Source organism: Nuphar pumila, chromosome 7 (assembly GCF_984573655.1).
Source record: "Nuphar pumila chromosome 7, dmNupPumi1.hap1.1, whole genome shotgun sequence".
NCBI lineage: Eukaryota > Viridiplantae > Streptophyta > Magnoliopsida > Nymphaeales > Nymphaeaceae > Nuphar > Nuphar pumila.
Genome location: NC_143255.1, coordinates 111,884,685 through 111,911,989, shown reverse-complemented (window position 1 = coordinate 111,911,989; position 27,305 = coordinate 111,884,685). Strand labels below are relative to the sequence as shown.

The 27,305-nt window shown below is 33.5% G+C and overlaps 1 protein-coding gene across 3 annotated transcripts in view; it reads right to left on the bottom strand.

The window, feature by feature from the left end:
* Positions 1 to 864: 864 nt before the first annotated feature.
* LOC149832952 (MADS-box protein SOC1-like) overlaps positions 865 to 27,305 on the bottom strand; it is a 38,155-nt gene continuing 11,714 nt past the window's right edge. Inside the window, exons 2-7 of one of the 3 annotated variants that reach the window (XM_090014798.1) lie at positions 3,813 to 3,891; positions 2,943 to 3,004; positions 2,733 to 2,832; positions 2,591 to 2,632; positions 1,615 to 1,670; positions 865 to 1,153 (exon numbers count right to left, since the gene is read on the bottom strand). In XM_090014798.1, the coding sequence (XP_089870924.1) occupies positions 1,069 to 1,153; positions 1,615 to 1,670; positions 2,591 to 2,632; positions 2,733 to 2,832; positions 2,943 to 3,004; positions 3,813 to 3,891 (424 nt within the window). In that variant the 3' untranslated portion in view covers positions 865 to 1,068. The remainder of the gene's footprint in view (positions 1,154 to 1,614; positions 1,671 to 2,590; positions 2,633 to 2,732; positions 2,833 to 2,942; positions 3,005 to 3,812; positions 3,892 to 27,305) is intronic. The other 2 variants (XM_090014796.1, XM_090014797.1) reach the window with 2 other exon arrangements.

The window sequence follows — 27,305 nt, the reverse complement described above, 5'->3', positions numbered from 1 at the left end:
AATTAGACCCAATATACTTTCAGGTGTCTAGTGTCTATCATAAAAAAAAAATCATGCATTATTGAGTTCTCTTATTTTACATTAGGCCGGTCTATGGTCAAAACCCAATATATCTCTATCTTGTCTATCCTGCCACTTGTCTAAGTCATATTTCTTTGTCTCGGTGTCACTGCCCTTAAAATTTTACACAAACCTAGTCCAACGTGTTTAGAATTATTCCTCTAAATTTGAGATTTTTTTATAGTACTGTTTGGGCAGATTTTTCTACCAAACTTTGTCAGTAAGCTGCACTCTATTTACCCGAGTTTGACTATTGACCTAGACCCTAACCAAACTAAGCCTATCCTACCCAAAAATTCTTAACCCAGGCCCAGGAACACAGGTAGCCACTTGGAATGTTATTAACCAAAAGCATATATAAAATAATGTCATGCTTTGACTAATATAAACTTGTGGAGCCCATTTGAAAATTTCTGCCAAGTATTTCAAAAGGATAAATGCAAGGTTTACAACGGTAGCTTACAATATTGGACAAAATGGAATGGGCCGACACATTATATGGACTACTAGTTTAAAATCTTGTAGCTTCTTAAAACAAAAAAAAAAACTAGGAGCATATTGATTTTTTTTCAAAGAAGAAAAACAAGCAAAAAAGAAAAACAAAACACCAATATAGATGCTTACATGAAAAGTTGGACAGAAGCTTGTGACATTTTTAGAAATCTATCAAGCTTTTTTCAGTTTAAACTTAACAGAGAATTGTTCGATTCCATTCAAAATAAAACCAGCCAACGTTGGGTAATTTTTCGTACCAAGTATCTTTTGTTTCTACTATTGCAATTTGGTTCTTCTTAATTGTCTAACTTTCTAGTTCAAACTCTCATATATATAAGAAACTTCGATGTTTTGTCTCTCCACCCAAATATATACACTTTGAATGTTTTTTTGTTTTTTTTTAGAAATTCTATATAATTATTGGCGATCCTCAGGGACCATTAGCATTATTTTAAGCTCACAAGTAGGAACTCCTCCTCCTACCTTCTGGCCTTCCAATATATAATTCGGTCTCTACGTCAGGGTGTTGGTTATCCTCCAAATGGAGTTGGGCTTCTTCTTTTCGGGCAGCTTGGTGAATCTGGTGCTGCAATTCACACTGCATTTTAGACATATCAACAGATGATAATGAGAAACTTTTCAAATGGGTTTCACTCATCCCCTATGTCATCACTATCTTCATACCCCTCGAGATTTCATTGGTGCAAGTTGTTTTGATCAAATCAGACTCCATAGGTGTGATATACATCACCCATTTAGTGAAGAACGACATTTAAATTGCCAAAATCCAACTTGTGTGCAGGAATTTTTGGCAATTCAAAAATCAATGGTTGACAAAACACACTTTTTTTTTAAAAAAAAATCATATTTTTCGTTGAAAAAGTAAGATCCAAGTGTTGATTCTTATTAAATGGACCATGCTGAATCTATCTGTAAGGACAGATCTGATCAAAACAACTTGCATCATAAGATTTAAGAGGGGTATGAAGATGGGGGATGAGTGGAACCCGACTTAACTTTGATAGGAAGGCAAATTGAGAAGAGAAGGATAAAAGGCACATTAGAGAAGTTGCCTTTTCACGTAGCAATGCGTTTTCCTCGGACACGGCCCTTTGCTGAATAACAATGAAATACAATGTTAGTATGAAGGATGCAACATATGATGACAGCTTTTTCTTGAAATATTTTCATTTTGGTTGTTAACTTCTCAAATGAAGAAAGTGGTCATGAATGAATAAATGGCACCCTTATGTTTCCATGAATCTAGGAACTACTTTTGCATGCATTTTATCATTTGGTTTACGTACTTAAACTCATAATACTCAAGATTAAATACAAGATTATACACCAAAAATTCTTTTTGGGCACTCTTTTCAGCACCAGATTCCACTCTTCCTGTCTCCATACCCCTCCTTGGGATCTCATTGATGTAAGTCATTTTGAGCAAATTGGACTCCGAAGATGTGATCTACATCATTCATTTGGTGAAGATTGGTATTTAAATTGCTGAAATCTTGTGTGCAGGAATTTTTGGCAATTAAAAAATCAATAGTTGACAAAACACAATTTTATAATTTAAAAAATCACATATTTTTATCGAAAAATATGCTTCAAAAATCAATTCTTATTAAATCAACCATGCTGAATCCATGATAGGGTTAGATTTGATCAAAACAACTTGCATAATAAGATTTAACAGTGGTACAAAGATGGGGGATGACATAGGGGATGAGTGGAACTGAACTATGTTTTCTATCCCTAGGAGGTATTCCTCCATTAGCTGTGGCAGATAGACCTATATTTCTTGGTTCCAATAACACGCCTTACGAGCATTTTTATTTCTATTTAGTATTATCTAAAAATAATAATTTATTAATGTGCGGACAAAACCAAAAAATAACTTGCAGAGGCATTTTTTTTCTTGGGGGTTTGGTAAGAGAAGAACAAAGTTTCTTGTTATGCCATTTAGGTACCATCGGTCATTGGTCTTATTCAGGTTAACAATTAAGCTCTTGGAAATTTTGATGCAACTTACCTTTTCTTTCAACTTTTCAATCTGGTCCACAAACAAATGAATCTGAAAGCATGAATAAATTAGTACGTTGGTCAATAATGAACAAATATGGGCGGTTTTGATCTATTCTTTGTAGATTTTGAACATGGGTTTGATCGTTTACCTTTCGCTCCCTGATGTTATTGAGGCTCTGCTCCAATTGAGACTCTATTTCATGAAGCTCTTCCACGGAACACGATCCCAAGCCTTCACCCATAAACCTCCTACACAGAATATTCTGAACATGACTGTTCTGGAATTTTTTATGATGGAAGATCATATATAACCGCAAAATCCGAAAGTTATTTTATGTGATGTGATGATATGTAAACACCTTTTTGAGATCTCAAGCTGCTCAACCTTCTTGGCCATGTTAGCAGCTTCGTGCTTCCACTGCTGCATTGCAAGCATGATTTGGTAAGTGGGGCTAGATCATTTGCAGAGATACTTACAATTGCCCAAAAACATGGAAATCTTATAGAGAAGCCAAGCATGATAATGTCTTGCTTCGGCATATATTGAGATCTGTGGACCTATATATGATATGGGTATTTCCAGCAAAAACAGATCCAATACTCGGACGAGTATCATGCAGAGACAGTATTGGCCTAAAGTGGACACTTGCATCTTGTAGTATGGTAAACTTTAAATGATTATCTAAGTTTAAACTAGATTAACATCAGCAGTATTCAACCTAATGAAATAAACAAAACACTCTTAAAAGCAATGGCACTTTAAAAAAATACAGTTACAAGTTAGTCATCTTTTATGTGAGTGTTTTGATCATTTCAACTAATAGAATGTTAAATAAATGTATATATATTTCTTTATTAAAAAATAGTTGTTCATATAATAAGAGCTAGGATTTTTCGAGTTTTGGGCTTTCTTTGCTGGTTCTGCTCCAATATTAATGTAACTGGTTTAAACTTAGATAAATCCATACACGAGTCACCCATTCCATTTAAATGGACACATCTGAGAACGCAAATTTGGTGCAACCTTAACTAACACATACAAAGAACCTCACGATCCCATTTTAGTATTTTAGTTGCAACTGCTGTTCCCAGAGTTATTAAACTAATATAAGTCCCTCACAAGAGCATATATCATATTTTTAAATTCCAACTATTTGATGCTCTTCATATGAAGCTTTACTTATATAAATGAGTACTAACAAAACAAGTGAAAGAACAAAAGGACTTACTTGCACGCTTTGCTCGGCTGACCTGCTAGTATCGACATCTTTGGAATGATTGTTGTAGCGTTCCAAGGTCTTCTGCATGCTAGTAAATGATAAAAGATAAGAAGGAAATTTAACAACAATGGCTAGTTAATCCAAGGCTATCTATATAAGCATGTCATAAATGAAACATGAACATTAGGTACTGAACATGGAAGGAAAGTCAAGCTTATATACGGTGAACTAATTTAGATAATGTTAAAAAATGGGTGGGAGGGGGGGGGTTCCTTTGATAATACTTTTTCAATAAGGGGTACAGATAAATATGAATTTTTATGCACCTTTTGCTATCTTTGATCATGGGGTCTATAAAAAAGACCTTAAAATGGCTGAAGCATATATTGATCATAGTGACCTATGTCATTCAAGGTAATTTCTCGATGTGGGTTTTTCTCGGAGAGATTTTCAAAAACTAGTTTTTATCGAGAAAATCTCAGAAAAAAAAACTAGAAGTATCAAAAATAAATAAAAATATAAATAACAAAAATATTTTCATTTCCTCTTTTTTTCTTCCCTTCTTCTTTCCTTTCTTTTTTCTTCATTTTCTTTCTTCCTTTCATCCGTTCCTTCCCTCTTCTTCCTCTTTTTCTCTTCCTTGTCTGGCTCCTCTCCTTTCCTCTTTCTTTTCTCTTTCCTTCCTTCCATTTCCTCTTCTTTGCTTTCTTCCTTTCTTTTCCTCTTTCCTTCTCTTCTTCCTTCCTTCATTCTCCTCTTCCTTCTTTCCTTCTCTTATTTCCTATTTGAAAAAAAACTCCAGATCTCATAAAATCTCACAAATCTATTGTTTCGATTTGGTTTTTGAACCCAATCAAATGAAGATTGAAGGATTAGTTTTTTTTTTTTTTTTTTTTTTGGGGGGGGGGGGGGGGAGATTTTGATATTTTCAATTTTTGACATTGGGTTTCTAATCAAAAGGTTAAAAGACAGGTTGTTTTTGTGCTTTTATATATATATATATATATATATATATATATATATATATACATTAGGCTGATATTTTGAAAACATTGCAATATTTTGTGATATTTGCAGCTCATTTCAAAATATCAATATTATTGCAATATTTTCAAAATATCGACGTTGGCGACACTTATATTGATTAGGTTTCATTGTACCAATAATGTTCAGTTAGAATATTATTTATTTTTGTGTAGTTAGCATACTTATATTCATGGCACCTTTATGGTAAAATATATAATTGCATAAGGATAATTATGCTTTCTATAGATGATAAATAAATACTATCTAGTTGTAAATTTGTTAGAAGTTTCAATGGATTTCCTCCTGTCAATTTTGGAATAAAAATTTATAGAATGAGTGGATGTAAATCAATGTGAAGAACATCAGCGATAATTTGAATTTATCATAATATGATCACAATAAATTCAAAACAAAAAAAAAAATCTGATTGAATCAAGTTAAAATTATATAAGGAATTCCTAGATAGGATTGAAATTTGATGCAATAGATCCGACTTTGATGCCACCTCATGTGATTAATTGAATTGTCAATTTACTTGGTGTAAGCAGACTAACTCAAAATCAGTACTCAAGATTGAGGCAAGGTACAAAATAAATTGCATCTGGGAAAAAAATGATATGCCTCACTTTCTCTCAAACGGGGAAAGAAAATGATAAATCCCTAAGACAACCAAAAACTATTGACAAAATTGTTGATAATGTCCATTATTCATGATACTCTCCATCACATCTAGTTGTTTTCTCAGCTGGTATAGGCATTCCACCCCCAACATCTAAAGCTCTACTACATGAGGTTGTCTTGCTACCTAAAATAGGCATTCAAACTGAAAAGAGATGGTATATGTTTTTTATGATGAAGGAACCCCACCGAGAACCGGGTCACTTAATGGGCCTGTCTCTCTGCGAGGTAAAACTCTGGGTTGAGGACAAAAACACCGAGCCTTATGTGCCCCAACCGTAATAAAGCAATGGCAGGCCCCATGCACCAATGGCAGCCTTGCTAGTAACGTAGATAGAGCTTTTGTTTTCGTAACACATCTTTGATGATCCTAGAATTTTGATTCTCATATCAGCCATCTATCTACTCAGCCACACTACCTTCTTTGTGGTTGTAGCCATGGCTCGATATTCAACTTCAGTTGAGGAGAGAGAGACCTTTTTTTAACTCTATGAGATTAATGAATCACCTATAAAAACACAAAAACTCGTAGTTGAATGTTGGTTATTAGGATCACATTCTCAATCTGCATCAGTATATGCAAGCAAATCTAGTGCAGATGAAGGCATAAATAATCCTCTAGAAACTGAATTGTTTAGATATCTAATAATATGTAAAACAACTCCCATGTGAATAGATGTAAAAGCGTGCTGAAACTGACTAGTTGTTTGTACGACGTGTACTATATCAGGTCTAGCAATAATTAAATAAGAAATTTTTCTGATAAGTTGTTGATAAGGGGTTGGATCATCCAAAAGCTTCCCATCATCAATCTTCATTTTGATATTTGTTACTTCAGGAGTGTCAACCTTTTTATCATTTAATACTTCAGACCTAAGAATAATATCAGAAGCAAACTTAGATTGAAACAATAAATACACTCTAAGAGAATAAGCAACCTCCATTCCTAAAAAATATCTTAAAAAACCCAAATAAGTCATTTTAAAACTATTTTTAAGAATATTTTTAACATTATGAACTACCTATTTATCTCCTACAGTGATTATCATAACATCCACATAGAGAAGTAAGATGACAATACTTGCATCGAAATTCTTAACAAACAAAGTGGTGTCAGTCAAACAAGATCTAAAACCAATATTATACATAACATTACTAAATTTATCATACCAAGTTTTGGAAGTTTGTTTTAGGCCATACAATGTCTTTTCTAGACGAAGAGTCTTCCCTTGAGGTATTTTCATACCAGAAGATGCTTCCATATATATATATATATACTTCTTCTTTAAGATGGTCATTTAAAAAAATATTTTTAACATCCATTTGATATATAGGCCAATTTTTAATCGAAGCAACTGCAATGAGGGTTATAATTGTAGTCATTCGGGCAACAGTACAAAATTTTCTTCATAATCTATATCATATTCTTGTACTTATCCTTTGGTGACTAGCCAAGCTTTGTATCTCTCAAGGTCCCATCACTCTTGGTTTTTATCTTATATACCCATCTATAACTTATGGTTTCTTTTTCTGAGAAAATTCTTTAATAGTTTAAGTATGAGCCTTTTTCTAATGCATTTAATTCTAGTTTCATGGCATTAATAAGTGATCTTTGACTTGAGTGTAAGAAGAGGATTTTATATATGAATGTATTAGAGCTATGCATGTTTGATATTTGGAAGAAAAAGAGTCATAGGATACAAACTTAGATGAAGGTTCGGAGACTCTAGATGATTTCCTAGTTTGCAGTTCTTTTTCATTTAAGTTAAAAAAAAATCAAATGCACATAAAAGCTTTTTATGCCCCCATCTAGAATATTGTAAGCAAGATTGATCATCATGAGACTCATTATCTCTTGATTCATTTGATTCAATAATATTTTCAAAATCATATTCACAACCATATTCAGTAACAACTTGGTTGAACCCAAGGTCAAATAAAAAAAGAGTACTCAGTTACTCCTAAGCTTGATATTTTCTAAAAAAAAATCTATTTTAAAAAAAAGCAACATTTCTATAAATATATAATTTTTCAGTTTTAGGATCATAATACTGATATCCTTTTTGGTTATCAGCATAGCCAAAGAAGGCACGCGAAATAGCTCTAGGTGAAAATTTATCATTTTTGTTAGTTAATACAAAACATTTGCAACCAAAGACTCATAATTTGGCATAGTCAAGGGAGATTTTAATAAGTTTTTCAATAGGATAAATATTTTGTAAAGAAAAGGATGGCATTCTATTTATAAGATAAACAAAAGTTAGAATAGCTTTTGCCCAAAAAAAATAATGGCACATGACCGGCATTAAGCAAGGTCCTTGAAGTTTCAATGATTTGCCTATATTTGTTTTGGTCAAACCATTTTTTTTGTGGTGTGTGAGGTCATGCAGAGTAAGATAACTTTTAAATTAATTTGTGATAAATTCTTCTTCCAAATCAGTATGAAATATAAAAATTTTATTTTAAAATCTATTTGTAACTAATATATAAAAGTTTTGAAAATGAGAAAAGACTTGATTTATGCTTAAGGAAGTATATCCAAGTATGTCTAGTAAAATAATCCACAAAGATAACATAATAAGCATATCCACCTTTAGATAAAATAGGTGTTTGATCCCAAACATCCGAATGCACAAGCTCAAATGGTCTACGAAACAAAAGTTCTATCATTAAATGACTCTCTTTATTTTTTCAAAAACAGTCTTCACAAGAGAAATCACCAAGATTACAATTTTTTTTCAAATTTGAAAAATACTAGATTTTGGATGCATTAGGATGTCCTAATCTTTTATGTTATATATTTAAATCTAATTTTTGGATATTATAACAAAAGCATCTTTGGGTATTCCAAAAAAATCCATATAGTAGAGTCTTCATTCTCTATGGCCTTGCCCAATCAACTACCCTGACAGACGATCTTGTATCAAACATTAATTTAAAGAGAAGAAAATATTACAACCACAATAAACAATTTGAGAAACAGATAAAATATTTAAGTTTAGTTTAGGGATGTAACAAACTTTTGGAATAAAAAAGCTTTTTAAGTTTGAAAGATTTTTTTCAAAGTTTCATATTCCTTCAATTTGAAGAGATGTATCATCAGCTATGAAAACATCTGACACACTTGAGTTGTTATGATATTTAGATAAAATATTTTTGTTTGGAGTCATATAAAAAGATGCACCAGAATAAAGAAGCCAAAGAATTTTACCGGGATCAGAATAAGATAAAACAACAGCCCTAATTAAGAAAGATGCTCCTTTGAGAAGAGGTTGAAGCACTTCTACTAATTGAGCTAAAGACAAACTCCCAATGGATGAATCTTGTGGGAGATTCTACCGATGCAACCTTCTTATATGTCCCTCTCAGTTTAGGACATTAGGGTCTAATGTGCCCTAGTTCATGGCAATGATGATAAATAGCTTTTCTTATATCATATTCATAGCTTGTCTTCTATAGTATCTTTAATAGAAGAAACCTTTCCTCTACAAAGAAGAATAGATTTAGTAGATTCAAATTTTGATCTTAAACCATTGATGAATTGGTAAAAATGTTATGCATCTATTTGTCTTTGGTGGAGTTTTATATCTTCGAGGCAATGTCACTTTGGCTCTAGAAGAGTCAATTCTTCTAAAAGTTCGGATATATCATTATAGTATTATCTAATTGTTTTATCATCTTAGATCATAGTCCAAATTTTATATTGCACATTGCATATATGTGCAATATCTTTAAGAGAATACATTCGCTTAAGATAATCCCAAGCTTTGTTAGCTTACTCAAACTTGACAAGGCTCGAACATTTTTTAACATCTACACTACAAATAATCCAAGATATGATCTTGGCATGTCTCATCCTCCATTCCTTCCACTTTTCCCATAAGAGGATATAGTCTTGGTCTTTTCATTCTCGGTTAGAGGAACAACTTTCTCACCTTCTACCTTAGTGAGAACTAGTTTAGGTTCCGGATTAGAAAATCTACTAGTCTTCGTAACTCTTTTCCCCAAATAAAGTGCTTCATAATAAGAGCCCATGTTACATAATTTAAACCATTGAGTTTTATGGGTTTTATGGTGATATTATCATTGTTATCCATTTTACAAGAGCTAAGAGAGAAGAAGATAAGAAGTGAAGAAGGAAGAGAGGAGAAGAAAGAGCAATATGTGAAAAACAAGCACCCCACCAATGGTTCACACAATCACTTCGAACTCTTGCAAGATCACCAATACTTTAAGATCAAATAGGCTTTAATAATTCCAAGCTTTAATACCATGTAAAGAGGGGTTGAACACCTTCAAACACCAACAAATCATTCACCACCAAGTGTAATACACAAGCACAAGTGTCAACAAAGACACAATCACAAGTGATACTAAGAGCCGAATCACAAGTGCCACTAAGGGCATACACAAAAGATAAAAAATAAAATCTTTTATTGAAGAATAAGTATGCAAGAAACATACACTTACAAGGAGGATAGATCCTTATTTATACACATAAGAGGGAGAGAGGAGAGCCAAAAGAGAGAGCATAGAGAGAGGGGACAAAGCCCTAACAGCTGGATTTCTAGTAGTTGGGCCTTAGTCCAACGACTGAAAATCCATCCATTGGGCCTCCAACTCAATAAAGATGAATGATCCAATGTTGTCCAACCTATATATATATATATATATATATATATATATATATATATATATATATATATATATATATATATATATATATATATATATATATATATATAAAATTTAACATTCACCTCCAAAAAGAAGAGTTATTGTTGTTTCCAAGATATGTTTATTCTTTCTTTCAAACACTATATTTTGCTCAGGAAAGTAGGGACAGGATGTTTGATGAAGTATACCTTTCCCTTGCGGGAACTTTTCAAATGTATAACTAATATAGGCAGTTAAAAACAAGAAAAAAACAAAAATAGAACTAAACTATCCCTTACTATACTAATATACAAAATAATGTTTAAGTAACAAAAAGGGGTAGCACAAGCCTAGTAATACACCTGCTTTACATAAATCTCAACATCCCTCACTCTGAAATGTTATCATTCAAGAAGTTTTGCCGATTTTAACTTTTCTTTACCGCTTGTGGCCCTTCTGTCTTGGTTGTCATGTCCATTTGTAATGCTTTTAGCTCCTCTTCCCATGCTACTACTTGCTGAAAACGTGCTGCCCCTTCACATTTTGACAATTCAATGAGCTGCCAAAGTACAAAATCCACCATATCCTATTTATCAATAAAATCCACAAAATGCCTCATATTTCTAGTATATCTTTGCTCCATGTTTGATTCAAATGTATGGAGACAATTGAAATCTTCAGTGATGCACCAATTTACCAAGTTTCTTTACCCCAGACCTTCAAGCTAAACCCAGAAACTCCTCTTTAGGACTGGCGTGGTGGGACCATACAGTGGAGTTTGGGTGAAAGAAGGTTTGAGGGTTTGGTTTTTCAAAGGTAATTGAAACGAAGGACTTCCCTTTATCCAAAACTGTTCATGTTATACCCTCCTTCCAGGCCATAAGGACCCCCCCCCCCCCCAACCGTCCATTTGAGAGAATAAAATCATATGAGCAGCCCGCCAATTCTGATTCAAAACTCCCCTATCAAAACCTTCCATTTTTGTGTCTAATATGCTAAAGATGTCAATTTTCTGCTGCTTAATTAAATTTTCCAGAAAATTTTGTTTAGTGGGGCTTCTCAGGCCCCTAATATTTCATGCTTTGATTTTCATTTAAGAAATTCATTTGACGTATTAACCTTTCGGACTTGCTTCCAGCTATAACTTTGAGCCTGACTCGCTATCCTTTCCTTGATTCATGGATCCCTCCAGTTGTCGTATCTCCGTCTGTATCTCGTGTCTAGGGACACCCCACAATTTGATTTTTAGCTTGGAGAGAACCAAGACTAACATTATGTCATCCTAAAAAGGAGAACCATTTTGCTCCTTCAGTTTTCTTTGTGATAAACGAACCTCCTGAGTGTTTGTTACTTGGATATTCCCTAAGCCGATCCAAAAGTCTGATATATATTGATATAGTCTTTCTATTGCAAGTCCCGAGGTGGGTCTGTATAGCTGGATACAGTTGTTAGTCCAATATCTCCATGGCCTTCTTGTTCTGAAACTGCACCGTTAGCAATCCCCTCTTACCATTTTCACTTCTCGTTGCATGGCATACTTCTTTAATACTTATCCCTCCTGAAGCACCGCACTTTCCCGATATTCCAGCACGTACCTGGATTTGTAATGTGTCATCGCGATGGTGCTTCCCTCGAGCTTCATAGTTCCCAACAATGAATCCTATTCCCTCTCATGATTACTGCATGGCCACAACTTAATTACGAGATACTTCACACCCCACTACCTGCTGGAAAACTTTCCATTCGCTGGTCTTTTGGACTTTCCGGCCATTTCCAAGACCCCTTAAACTTCGCTGACAGAATTGTTTCTTCTCCAGACACATCCATGCTTTTTCACGGTCTTGCATATGCTAGTTTATGGCCCACCCACCTCGCTTTTTCCTATCGTTGCCTGATCTTCTAAGCTACGTTCCTTCGTGAACGATTTCCATTTGGTTCTCCCCTCCCTTAACAATATGCTTTTTTTGTTGTTCCTACTGTTGTGTTTGATAAGAGAGCCTGCTTGAAACTTGTTGTTTACCTTTCTCTCCTGCCGCAATTGGATCCCCCACACACTCCTCCCCGCTAATGGAAGCCGATGCCTGATTCTCGGTTGATTTCCTTATTCCCCATTCGTGTCTCTTGTCCTCTGTCTGAAACTTCCATCGGCGCCGATATCAACAATGCAGAACTCCAATTTGCCTCATCACACCAAGGCTGGCCGTGGCGTCTGCTTTGCTTGATCATTAACTTGACAATATGATTCTACACAACTTTTAAAAAAGATCAAGTGGTGGCAAAGAATAAAAAGAGATGTATGTTAAACCCTAAAAAGTAGATGCATTTTAAGCATATTGAGGTGCTTTTCCGTTCAGCTGGGGCCACTGATCACTTAATCATCCATAATCCACATCCTATGAATAGAGGTGACTCTTCCATAGAAGCCTTTTCTCTATAAAGTTTTAAAAAAACTGAAGGCCGGTTGGCAAATTATGGCTGTCTTGAAACCATTCAGCCTCATCCTGGTGTAATGCTCGTGTACAATTCAAGAGCATTCCTTCAAGTGGCTCTTCAACAGTAAAAGTAATGGCCTTTGTAACTTTTGATGAAATCCAAAAATATTTAAATATGGTCATGATTATATTCATGAATTGTTCTTCTCACATAAATGCAAGATGAGCTCATATGAAAACTTTTATAACTTGTGTCAATATGGACACAAAAAAAAACCCTAACCTCAAAACTTTAAAAACACTGCATTTGATGTCTAACAAACAAGGTTAGCTGTATAAGCATGAGTGAGTTGGGGTGACGTAATGTATCTTTTTTTTTTTTTATAGTAAGGTCTCTTGAAGATGAGGCCATCAAGATATATACATACTCATAGCGCCAGTATGAGAAAATCAACTGAAGACCCAGCAAAGATTGTAGAGAATGTGGCATACATGCTTGAAGTGGACTCGACATTGTATATTTGTCAATTAGGTAATTTAATATGTGTGGGAGTAGGTAGCCCTATTGAGAGAATGATTGATAACCATACTCGTTAATAGCTTTTGAGATAAGATTGGCTATGTGAACTTTAGTCTTAGATAATTAGTGTATCCTATATTGGTATCGTATGTCTATATATGAGGCGAGTAAAACTTTTTTGATGCTCGTAACAATAGCTAGTATGAGTGCATTATATTAAGGTCATACTTCTAGTACATCTTTAAATGTGGGCATAGTTAGCATACTAGTAAATATGCATATATTGAGTGAAAGTTTTGGCAAATTGTCAAACAAGCTTTTTTTAAATCTTCTTTTTGAGACATGTTTATAATTAGTGTTAAATTTTGTTTTTGTATTTCTAAAATATCTACAATTTTAGAGTTATTTTAATTAAAAATGTTACCCAATAAAGGATGGGTAGTTGAAGGTTGGCACCAATAGGGACTCCTTTTCTTACTGAGAGACCAGAGTTTCCTACTCTATAATTAAAGGTCTCATCCTAGGAATGAGCAATGGAGAGATAGCCTTGCGTCATGTAGCTAAGAGGCAGGTCTAGGTCCGCCCCATTCGATGTGTATCTAAACGTAGGGTGGAAACAAAAACTTGAGCCCGGTTTTCTTTTTATGGTACTTCAAGTTAAAGTAAGTTGATTTAGCCTCGTACCTTATTTTTCTTTCTTTTTCAAACAACATAGATTTGGAAGTTTTTGCTAGTGAAATATACACTTTTTCTTTTTCTCTTTCTTGATGTTATTATTAATTTATGTATATTATGTTTTCAAAATCGTGCTTGGATCCTATATATATATTTAAGTGGATCGTAACCTGGAATCAAATATCACTTGACGTAACTTGGGGAAGCCATCACTTTGCAGCCATATATCAAAATTCAATGATATTTTATGTGTTAAAAAGCTTATTCAATTATCTAAATTTTATCTTTTTAATCTAAAAGCAAATTTCTCATCTTTCGTGTCTAAAATTGCATGAAAATCAAACAGTTTATATTTTAGCAGATTTGGTTGCTTATTTAAATAAGCTTGATCTTATTTCTGATCTTAACTAAAATCATGTTGATGAATGTTAATTATAACTACATGTTTTTTTCTCATTGTAAGTATAAATTATTTGTAATTAGATTCATTTAAATTTGCTTAGATATGTAAATTGATTATTTATAATCTTATATAATAATTTAGAACATTAATTTGGTCATAGAGATTTCATTTGCATTATTTAAATTGACATGTCATACGGATCATGTATAAAACTATATAACTTCTCTCGTTACTATGAATATTTAAAATAAACAAAAATAAAAGAGATATATGATTGTTTCTCAATAAAACAAAATAATGAATTATACACTTAATTGCAATCATATGTGAATATGTCATACTCGATTGATAATATTTTTTATAGTATTTGAATTTTATAAAGTTTATAGGTTATTTTTAGTATTCTGACCTATTACATTTTTCAACAAAAATTTATTAATCTCAAAAGCAAGACGAATTAAAATTGAACAATGTCGATGATGTGGTATCACCAGCCTCAACGAGGAACTCCACCACTAAGCCATAACCAGATTCAGCAATGTCCGCACTCAATCCTACAAGGCCCGATCCACTCAAAATTGTCATGACATTTTAATCGAATTTTGCCCTTCAGTTCTACTCTTATGCACGTTAACATGACATTGATGTGTGATGATTCCAATCTGAAATCTAGATTAGTGACACCTTTAATTACCATTTATTGGTGCATTAACTTATTTCAATGAGTTTTTAATTTTTGTTTTGGACACAAAAACTTAGTACATACACATCATTCAATCATCTCCTACTAGATCTCATTGTCAATATGAGCTCACCCCATAAGAGACTTGCCAAAACTTAGTATATACACATCATTCAATCATCTCCTACTAGATCTCATTGTCAATATGAGCTCACCCCATAAGAGACTTGCCTATTTCTAAATTCATCGTAACAACTAGATAGGATGGTAAGCATTTATGGTTCCTTAGCATTCCTTAGTTTTTGTATGACTTATCTTCTAACAAAAAGTGGACAAAAATTTTTGTTAGAAAATTTTCCTTGTGGAAATTCTACAAATTCTGTACTTATTCAACACTTACATTTGTCATGTGAAATCTCATGTTACGGTTAGTATATCTCCAAATCATAACAAACCAATCAAAGGTTTACACTAATATAAAAAATGTTTACATTCATATTAAAAATACATCAGCATAATTAAACACCTCTATGACCACGAGGTCTCGTTATCCCTATGTTATTCATGCAACAAATATAGCGTTTTAGCGAGTTCTAAGTTTCTTATTATCCTTTCATGTAAAAACGCCAAGTTACATTTGCAGAAAAACGTTTATAGTATATATGTCTTCTAAATTTTTAAATAGATAGATATGAATATTGCAGATCAGTTAGAATATATCTACGATAAAAATCAGTTGCTCACATGTTCTTTACTTTTGTTTTTGTTTGTTTTTTCTTTTGGTTGATAGAAAGTTTTCGTTAGGAAAGGAAAGTAGCACGTGGCAAGTTGTGCAATCACCTCAGAAAAACCTGAAACACAGTTGAGTGATCCCTAAACAACTTAAAGGCTATTCTAAAGTCAGAAGCTAAGTTGGTTAGACGTTTGAATGTCTTTTTTTTTTAGATAAAAGTATAACTTATTAAGAACACTATAAGGGTAGTAGGACAGGTGACGAGAAGTCAACAAAATCCTGTTACAAAGAAAAAGGAATGCAGGAAAATACAATCAGTCCAGCAATGAGCTCATTGAGCATTCTCAGATAGCCGTCCAACACGATCAATGCGGCCTTAGCCAATCCAATGCAAAGATGAGCCATACCACTTGAGCTGAATTCGTTCCAGCATCATATACTTGATGGACAGAAACAAACCGTGTAGAGAGACATGAGATCTCCCAAAAAATCTGTGATTCCTGTCCAACCACACGCACTTCCATGTAATCAGAACCCAACATCTGCACAGAAAAACCCATTTCCAACCCATGACCATAATCTCATGCACTGCAACTAGGCATCTCAAGTTAAGGTTAGGCCCCCAAGGTAGGCCCTTATTCCCCTAGGCACTATTAACTAGAAATTGAACCGAGGGACAACCCCAAAACAGGTGGGAAGTATTCTCCTCCCCAGCCTGGCAAAAAGAACGTCAACTTGGTAGATAAAAACCTTTCGTCTTCAAGTTGGCATCCGTGAGAATCTTGTCAAAGAGTACCAACCACCTTATAAAAGAAACTCATATCGGAAGACCACCACTCCACAAGGCATGCTTTGGAAGCCACTGTACTATTGGGTCAGAGACAAAATCATATGCATGAGCCAATGTAAGCTCAGGACTTCTAGGCGCCTTCCACCATAGCTTGTCAGGTGCATTGTTCAACTCCATGGGAGCAAGAAGACACATGAGCTGAATCCACTCGAGTGCGACCTTAAGAAATAATACATTTAGCTCAAGAAATCCATCTTCACCAAACCCAATTTTTCTCAAGCATGACAGAAGGTACTTTTAATTGACCGAATCAAAGGCCTTTAATATATCGACCTTGAAAACAAAGGCAGGCTTTTTTGTTTGATTAATATGACATAAGGCTTCATGGGCCAACACCACACCTTCATGAATTTGCCATCTTAAATTAAAGGTGCATTGCATAGGGGAAACAACTTTATGAATGATCTCTGTCAACCCTTCAACTAAGACTTTTGAAATAACCTTATATACACATCCAAGTAAGGATATTGGTCTTCGTTGGCCAATATCATCAACATCCCCTTCTTTAGGAATGAGAACCGTTAAGGTTTTGCAAAGCTCCCTGGGAAGCTTCGCATTATTATAGAATTGTGCCATCATCTGAAGGAAATCCTCCTCACATGCCTCTCAAATAGTACAAAAAACTTAATGGGGAAGCCATCTAAACCAGGAGCTTTGCAAGGGTAAGGCGCAACCAACCTTTTTAATCTCCTCCCTTGAGAAAGGCCTTTCAAGGGAGCCAACATCCTCCACCGGAAAGACAGGAAGCCGAAAGTCTCACCAAACAATGAGAGGAAACCATTGTAACACAAAAATGTTCTTTTAAGAATGAAGTTACCTTATGAAGAATGGCATCCCCCTCCACTCATGATCCGGTAATAGAACTGGCCGAGATGAAATTGAGTTTGCTTCTCAATGAAGCATAAGAATGGAAGTAGGTGGTGTTTGCATCCTTGTGTTGAAGCCATTGAACCATGCTTATTTGCTTCCATCCAATCTTTTCAAGTAGACATCATTCTTTGATTTTCGATGCCAAATTAATTTGGTGGATAGTCCAGTTCGTCCACCCAAGAAGAAACAAGATCAAATTTAACCCATCCTTACTCCCTCGACCAAGCAATTATTTTACTCCTCTCATACACGAGCCTTTTGGCAATACGAATCGCAGCCAAACTACAATGCGGACCTGTGGATCCCTTCAATGGGCCATCAAAACCTTCTTCCCTAAGCCACCAAAGGTCAAGTTTGAACCCCTTCGATAGTGTAACGCCCTCGACTTTCAAACCTAAGAGATTTTTTTTACACAGCGAAAGACTTTTTGAAACTACTCCCAAACTCTCGTACGCGTCGCAGGTTTAGAATTAAACCATTCAAATCATTGTAATTTAAATATAACAAAAATAATTTCATAAATGAAATTCAAAGTTTACAATCCAAAAAGACAAAATAACAGAAGAGTCCAGTCCAGCCCATCCCAAAACCTAGAAGTCCTTATGACCAGTGACACCCATCCATCTACATACGTGGATCTGAAAAATGTATAGTAGAGACTATGAGACACATCATGTCTCAACAGAATTTTACAGTCTCTTACTAAGTCTCACTTATGCAAACAATACAAACACTCAACGGTTATGATATAATTACATAAGATCTACATTATACTTATCCTGAGATGATGTGGGAAAATACAAGACACACATATCATTATGCGTGAATAACAATAAAATGTATTTGTATCCTTTATGTGTACACTATCATACACACAAAAATTCCAAACATATAATCATATGTACTTGTATTTATGCGCACAGGTCATTCGCGCATACTCTTACACTCACATGCAATTCAAGTATATAGTTATACATTCATTTCACTCAAGTCTACCATAACACTCTACTTCCGCACACAAAATGTTGTGAGCGCCTCTAGGAGGCTCCGGGTCTTGTTTTTAAATGCTTGCATGATGCAACCCTTAGATAACCCATCCATCCTCACCCCAATAGATCTTAGCTTTTAAAATCCCACAAAATGTGCTAATGACACATCATGTGTGTTAAAATGTAAATTATAACATATAAATATATATTATTATTATTATTATATTATTATTATTATTTTATTTATTTATTTATTATTACCTTTTCTTTTCTTTTATATTTTTGTATCTAGTTCAATAGAAATTAGATACCCTTTTTCAGTCAAGTTCCAGTTGGAACTTGACTGAGATATGGCCGTTGGACTCTAGTTCATCGGCTATAATAAGAGTCGTTGGACTAGAGTCCAACGACTCCTTCTTGGGAGAGCTCCAAATGAGCCCTCCCCACTTATTCTTCTTTGTATAAATAGGGGTGAACCCCTTCCATGTAATGTGAACAAATGCTTCTTAAGCATTCTTGTTATTAATAAAGATATTTTTATTTCATTGTTGAGTTTTCCTTTTATACCCTTTTATGGGTTTTACTTGAAGTGTCTTTTTAGGCATTCTTGTGGTGGATTCAAGTGATTGTGTGGAAGCCACCATTTTATTAGATGGTATCAGAGTCGTGGAGATCTTAGATCATAAAAAGCTTCTGCCTCATTTTCCATTCCTCACTTGCAAAAGGTGTTCTTGGCTCAAGAAGGTTCGTTTGAAGAAAGAGGCTATTGAAGAAACGTTTGCTACAAAAGTTTGTATTATCCACCACTCTCTTTGCCTCTTATCTATTCTTCTCTCTTTCTACAAAAGATGGATGATAATGATAAGATATGAAGCTAAATGATACAAATTATGTAATGTGGGTTTCGATTATGAAGCACCACATTTGGGGAAAACGGTTATGGGGTATAGTGGATGGTTCTGATTCGGAACCTAAACTATCTCTCACTAAAAAAGAGGGTGATAAAGAAGCTCCTCTAAGAGTCAGGCTTTAGAAACTTATGAGAGTGGAGGATAGGGCATGCAAAAATTATGTCATGACTAATTAATAGCGTAGACATTAATAAATGCTTTACTCTTGCTAAGTTTGAGCATGCAGATAAGGCTTGGGAATACCTCAAAAATATATATTCTCTTAAAGATATTGCACATGTATGCAATTTACAAGACAAAGTTCAGACAATGACTAAAAAAGATAGAACCATTCGAGAATATTACAATGAGTTATCTGAACTTTGAAAAGAATTGGCTCTTTCAGAGCCGAAATGGCATTGTCCTGAAGACATTGAGCTTCGTCAAAAACAACTTGATATAGAGCATTTTTATCAATTTATAAACGGTTTAAGATCGGAATTCAAGTCGACTAAATCGACTCTTCTTCATCGAGGAAAAGTTCCTTCTATCATTGATACTATAGAGGAACTAACTATGGAGGAAAACAGAATTAGAAAGAATACTCCAAAAACCGAAGATGATTATGTTCTAGTTGTGTCTAGACCAGGTGACCATGTACGCTCTTACAAAGCCTCCTCATTTCAACAGACAGAATGATAATTATGACAGAAAAAAAATTATTGGACACCATTGTCATGAACTAGGGCACTATAGGCCTCAGTGTCCTCAACTAAAAGAGCTCACAGAAAAGAGAGTTGCGACTACTGGATCAGAACTCAAAGATCAAAATGCACCAGTTTCTATGGCTCAATTAATAAAGATTCTCCAACCTCTTATCAAAGGAGCTTCTTTCTCATAAGAAGCCTCAACTGGAGCAGTGGTTTCATCCTTCACGGATCCAGGTAACTTTCTTTGGCTTCTCAACTCTGGTGGCTTCTTTTTGTATGACCCCAAATGACAGTAGTCCATCCGAATATTTTTAAAATAAATCAAGTGTGTCAAAAGTTTTTACAGCTGATGGAACCACTCTTGAAATAAAAGGAATAGAAAATTTTGAAAGAGTCTATAAAACTAAGAAATTTTTTATTCTAGAAGTCAGATTTATTCCTAAGCTAAATTTAAATCTTTTATCTGTTTCTTAAATATCTAATTATGGATGTAATGTCTCACTTTCTTCTCATGGTTGTTGGATACAGGATCGCCAGTCAGGCAAGTTGATTGGGGAAGACCATAGAGAAGGAGAACTCTATTACATGGATTTTTTGGGATTGCCTAAGAATGCTTTTTGTTATAATATTCAGAAAATAGAGTTGGATTTATGGCACAAAAGACTTGGTCATCCTCATATAACAAAGATCCAACATTTTTCAAGTCTAGGAAAATTTTGTAATTCTGAGAATTTTACTTGTAAAGATTGTATTCTTGCCAAAATAAAAAAGTTACCATTTCATGATAGAACTTTTATTTCTTCTCGACCACTTTAACTTGTACATTCGGATGTTTGGGGTCCTGCACCAATATAAACACCCCAAATTTTCCAGGTTCATTCCAAACACCCTTCTTTCACATATGCCAACCCCCCGCAGTACAATATAGGAGTCTCACCCCTAGGTCTACTCCAGTTTAGAAACCATTTTACCCCGATTTTGTCAATAAAATTATCATTTTACCCTTAGGTCACCCCTAGACCTTTTATCAGTTAGACCCAACCCAGCTCATCGTAAGTTCAGAAGAATTAGAATGTCAATCATTTCTAGCTCTTCTGAGCTTACGATGAGCAGTGTCAATTCATTCTGGCTAAATTTAGTTTATTTTTTATAAAATGAGCTCATTTCTAGCACAAATTCTAGTCAATTGTCACCAAGTCAGTCAAATTTCAGTAGATCTTATTCTCATGTGTCTAATTTGAGCTCATCAAGAGTTCGAATGGTCCAGTTCCAGTTCAAAGTCACTTCTCACATTCTTGGACCTTCATTTCAGCTCATTTTTAGCTCATTTCAGCCAATATTTGAGCTAACCACAATCAGCCCAGCTAGTGTTTTTAGCTCCAAATTTAGTTTACCTTAGTAAAACTAACCTTTAATTCAGTTATATCCAGATTAAACCAGTCCAGTCCAGTGACACTCTACACCCTGCAGGGCAAAACAATATATATATATATATATATATATATATATATATATATATATATATATATATAAAATTTGGTCCTTTTTCTATCAATTTTCAAGCTGGGACAATTCTCAATCTAGACTCTGATCAATTATTTTATCTGATATTTTATCTATATCTGAGATCCAATTTCATTTTGGGCTCGATCCAATGCTGGATCGAATACCCAAAACCCAATTTCTAATCCTGGGCCCGCAATTTTTAATCAACCCATTCTAGTGTCTATATCCGGGGCCCGACCATCATTCGGGAGTCGCCCTATCATTTTACCTATCATTCGAGATCCAAATCCAATTTTATTCAAAACTTCGGATCCAGGTCCAATTTTAAAATCCAATTTTGATCCAAAATCAAAATCCAATTTTTATTCAATTTCAAAATCAACTCTTCCATTTCAAATTCAAAATCAATGTTTTGAAAAGTTGTTTTTTAAAAACAATCTTGATCCAATTTAAAACTTCAATTTGGATTTCATTCTAAAGCACAAATTTCAAAATGGATCCTGGATCCACTTCAATTTTAGACCCCAAATGATGTCCAATATTCATTTTTTTATTCTGGACCTGGACCTTTTATCCAATTCATTTTATTATCTATATCTAGAGTCCAATTTACTTTTTGAACCTGGATTATCTCATTAGATATCTAGGATCCAATCAATCATTTCCAGATCCATTCCTCAATTTCTAGGATTCAGAATCTATTTTCATCTTGATCCAGACCCAATTTACAATTCTATCTTCATATGTGGGATGCAGTTTACTCTTTTCATCATCCGGGATCCATTTTAAGTGTTTTCATCCTCAATCTAGGATTTCTTCATTATTTTGAAACATGGATTCTGACTCATGATCCGAGATCCAGATCTGTTTGTCATTTTCAAACTTTGGATCCATATTTGAATTCAAACTGTCTTCTGATTTCAAACTTGTGTTCAAAATAGATCTTTTAAACCCAAAACCCAGTACTTTACATCAGATATTTTGAAATGTTTTTCAGAAAAATATCTTTTTCAATATATCAGATCTGGATCTGGATCGGATTTCTGATTTGGATTTCATCAAGCTTCTATTTTGAAAATGGATCTTAGATCCAAATTGATCCAAAATACCCACCTAAGTGGTGACACTCTTGAATCATCCCTTTCACATTAGTCTTGTTTTAAAACTTTATTTTTCATCTTTTATTCCTTTGCTTTAAACTTTGTTTTAAAACCTCGTTTTAAAAACCTTTTTAGTTACTTTTAAAAACCAATATGAGGCCCACCTAGGTGGCGCCACATTAGAAGTTTTAATTAGGGTTCTTATTAGATTGAAATTAGGAAAATCAAAATAAACCTTAATTAGGTTAATTGAAAAAGAGGGAAAAATCTCAAAATCGCCCCTCTTTTTGTCCTTTCCTCAAGGGTAGGGTTGGGATTTTCTAAAAAATCCCAACCCTAATTCTCACTCTAGCCTATAAATAGTCCTAGCGGGGTGCCAACTTCAAGGCATCTCATTCAGCCCCTCTCTCTCATTCCCCTTTTAGTATTTTGCTCTCTCTCTCTCTCTTCCATCTTTCCTTCTTCTTCCTCTAGTAGAAGCCTCTCCTCGTTCATTTGGATTGCAGCAAAGCCTTCTCCACGACAGATAATCTCCTCTCCTCTCCTCTCTCTCATTTTAGTTTATTTCATTGATTTCTATCCTTATATTGATGTATTTTCACTTTATTACAGCCACCATGAAAATGGAAATCGGTTTTTTCATAAAATTGAGTTCCTCTTCAATCGACTATAACAATTGCTCCATGCCTTTTGTTGTTTTGATTTTTTTTTTGTTAATTCTTTAGTATATGTGTTTTGGTCTTAGATTATTGTTTTTCTTCTTGCAAAATCAAAAAAATATTGCATCTATGCTTCTATTTTCATATTATGCATGATTAGATTAAATGTTTTCATGCTCTTTTACAAATCTTCATGTATTTTGATTCTAGCCTCATATTAGCCTTGTCATTTTGAGGGTTTATGTTTGTCATTTCAATCTGATTTTTTTATGGAAGATTCATGGTTGTGTATCAATGAATATGTGAAATTTTCATGATTTTTGGGGATCTGATGACCCACTTTAAAAATCAAGAGTCAGGATTTTAGCAGAATCAGACCCAACTTGCCGGAGTGATTTATCCCTAACCGGAGATGATCTCTCCAATCTGTAAAAAATTGTGTCTCTGTGGTTGAATCTAATTTATTTATGCCAATTTTCAGAAATTTCTATGGCCATTCTATATTACATTTTGATTAAATACCGAAACCCTGTCAGATTACATCATCTGGCGTTGCTCAGATCTTGGGCCATCTTGTCCAGATCAGATCTCCTTAACCAAAGATGGTTTTTAAGAACTGTAAAAGAGTTTTCTTTCTTTACATGTCTAGTTCATCCCTAATAAATTTGGCGCATTTCTATAGTTAATTGATATTTTATTTTGATTAAATATCAAAACCCTATCTTTTTGCATCATCTGGCATTGCTCAGATCTTGGGCCATCTTATTTGGATCAGATCTCCCTAACCAAAAATGGTTTTTGAGATCTGTAAAACAGGTTTTCTATCTTTACGTGTCTAGTTTATCCATGTCAATTGTTAGAAATTTCTATGATCATTTGCTATTTCATTTAAGTTGAAAAACATGACTGATTACATAACATTATATTTCATAATAAGTTTATTTCCTGAGACAGAACAAGGACCTTGCAAAGTCACTACGCCCAAACCACAATAACTTTTTGATTTTTGTAAACTAGAGTAGTTTTAAGATCTTTTCAAGTTACTTCTCTCACAAATTTAGGAGAAATTGAGTCGGTTTAGCCTCTGAAACACCCAAATTACAGAAACTTGTCTAATAAATTCAATCTCCTACTTCTAAAATTTAATTTTCCAATGTTTCATTAATATCTCAAGATTCAGAAATGATTTTTAAATTTTGTAAAAATGAGATATTTCTCTGATTTGTCTTAAAACCATGGATTCAATTTGGGCTTGAATTGAGTTTGTTTAGGCCTCCTTTCACCTGAAAAAACATGATAGGGTTTTTTGCAGAATGTCATTTCTGCAAATGCCTGTTTCAAAATTTTCAAAGTCTGATAGAATACCCTAATTTGGGTTTTTCCTCAATGTTTTTAGCAAATTTTTCAATTCTAGATTGTTCTGAAGGTTGTTAGGAGTAAGTATATCAATTTTGAGCATTTTAGCATATCATTTGCAACTTCATTTAATTAATTTTTCAAAACTGGTTTTCTAAAAAAGTCATAATTTTGCTAAAACAGGGGCAAATTAGGCATTTTCTCATTTAATTTTGTAATTTCGAATAATATTTTCATGATTTACAATTTTTGATAATGTTTTGATCACATTAACAAGCTCTCCTATCTATTTCACAAACTTTTGAGCTTCTATATGACACATATTTTAAAATTGTTTTCAGAAAACCTTAATTTTAAGGCCATAGTCTTAATTTTAGGGGTAGTTTGGTCTTTTGCCCCTAATTTCGAAATTTGTTTTCCAAAATAGAACTATTTTGATGGTTTATCAAATCATGTATTCATCCTTTATTTCATTTATGATTTTAATTTTATGAAAAGCATGGAAAAAGTTTATTTTAGGAAAATATCCTTCAATTTCAAGATATTGTTGGCTAAATCCAGAAAAACCTACATTTTCCACTAACATGTTTGTTAATTTTGCAGGAAAAGCTCAAGATGTTGAGTTTCTTTATTTTCTCTTTTATTTTTCATATTCCATTATTCAATTATTCGATGTAAATTGTAATTAAATATAAAAAATAATGAAAATTTCTCTTTCTCCACTAGATAGATTGCATTTGCATATAGTTTATTTTTCAATATTAACTGCTATGGTTTGTCATATACATTTTTTAATCTCACTTATGGTGAACACGAATAGCTCGTGCACCTTCTTCTAAGAAGTTGATAAACTTAATGAAATTCGTATTTATGGCCATAGTCAGAATACAAATAAAATTCAAATTTATCAATTTCTTTTAATCACAAAAAGCCCACACTCTTGGGCTATTTTCAAAAAATCATCACATGTTTCAAAAGGTTTTTCAAGATATTTCAAATTTAATAAGATATATTTAAACATATTTGTAGCTACGTGGCAAATCCATCTTTAATAAATTTTATAAAGGCACAAAAAACAAATTTCAAAAAAAAGGAAATTTACAAAGTTTTTCTTTCTCAAACTTTTCAAAAATAAAAAGATATTCTTCAAAATCAATTTTCTCGAAATCATATGGATTTTTCCTTCTTAAAAAAATTGTTTTTCTCAAAAATATCCCGAAAGTATTTTCAAATTTTGAATTTTCCAAAAAACTTCAATTTCAAAGCAATTTCAATTTCAATTTCAATTTCAAAGCATTTTCAATTTCAAGATAATTTCAAAGTATTTTCAAATTCAAGATTATTTCAAAGCAGTTTCAATCTCAACACAATTTCAATTTCAAGATAATTTCAAAGCAATTCTAAATTCAAAACAATTTCAATTTCAATTTTAATTTCAACTTCAATCACCTGGATTTTCCTTCTTCAAAGTCGATTTTCTCAAAATCATGTAGATTTTCCCTTTTCAAAAATCGATTTCCTCAAGATATCTCCTTTTTCAAAGCATTTTCAAAGTGATTCCATGCAGGCATTGCGATTTTTCAAAGTATCTCTTTTCAAAATAACTTCAAAAACAATTTCCAAAATCATCTCCAAGAAAATTCAAAATAAATCTCAAAACAATTTCAGAGCAATCTCAGAGCCATTCTAAGCATGTATCAGGGTTTTCCTTGAAAATTTTCTCAAAATCATTGATTTCCTTTCTGCATTTTAGGACTTAGAATAATTATTTAGACATTTTAAACAAAGCAAGGCATACAGTTCAATCCTTGGTTTGATTATCCCTGGTAAAGGCGTCAGGAACGGTTGAACCTCGTACCGACGGGCAGATCCCATCTCCCAATTTTTCCCACATTTTTCAAAAAACGGAGGCGAGTTTTCAAAATCTTCTTTTCAAAAGGTCAGTGGACTTGCAAAAAGGTAAAAAAAATTGCAATGATCACAACTGATTACTTCAAAAGAAGGATTTGCATATTATGTCATCTTTGTCGGTCATTTTTTTAGACATACTTGGATTTATTTTCTTAAACATAAATCTGAAGTCTTTTCATACTTTCAAACATTTCATAACATGGTTAAAAACAAGTTTCAAAATTATATTTCTATTTTTCGCACGGATTCAGGGGAGAATTTATGACCAAAAAATTCAAGGATTATCTTAATTTAAATGGCGTTACACACCAAAGGTCGTGTCCATATACACCACAACAAAATGGACTAGTTGAACGTAAACATCGACACATTATGGAAACAACTAGGACATTATTAATAGCAAATCAAGTTCTAAAGGATTTTTGGGCAGAAGCTGCCCTTAACTGCTACCCTATCTAATTAATCGAATGCCATCTTCTTCTTTGAAAAATATAACTCCTATTGAAAAACTTGTGAATATTTTCCAAGACTACTTTAGATTGAGAGTATTTGGATGCAAGTGCTTTGCTTTCAGTGATAAAAATGATAAACTCTCACCCCATGTGATTCCCTGTGCCTTTTTAGGATATTCTGATAATCAAAAAGGCTATAGGTGTTTTGACTTTCAAAATGATAAATTATATGTATCAAGAAATGTCTATTTTCTAGAAAAGAAAAGTTTCTTTGATTTTGAAAAACCTAAGTCACGAAATACTCCATTCTGATAGATCTAACATCAAAACCTAATCTTGAATATGACTTTGACAGTGATCAAAGTACTATTGATGTTGAACACAATGATGACAATGAAGAGCAA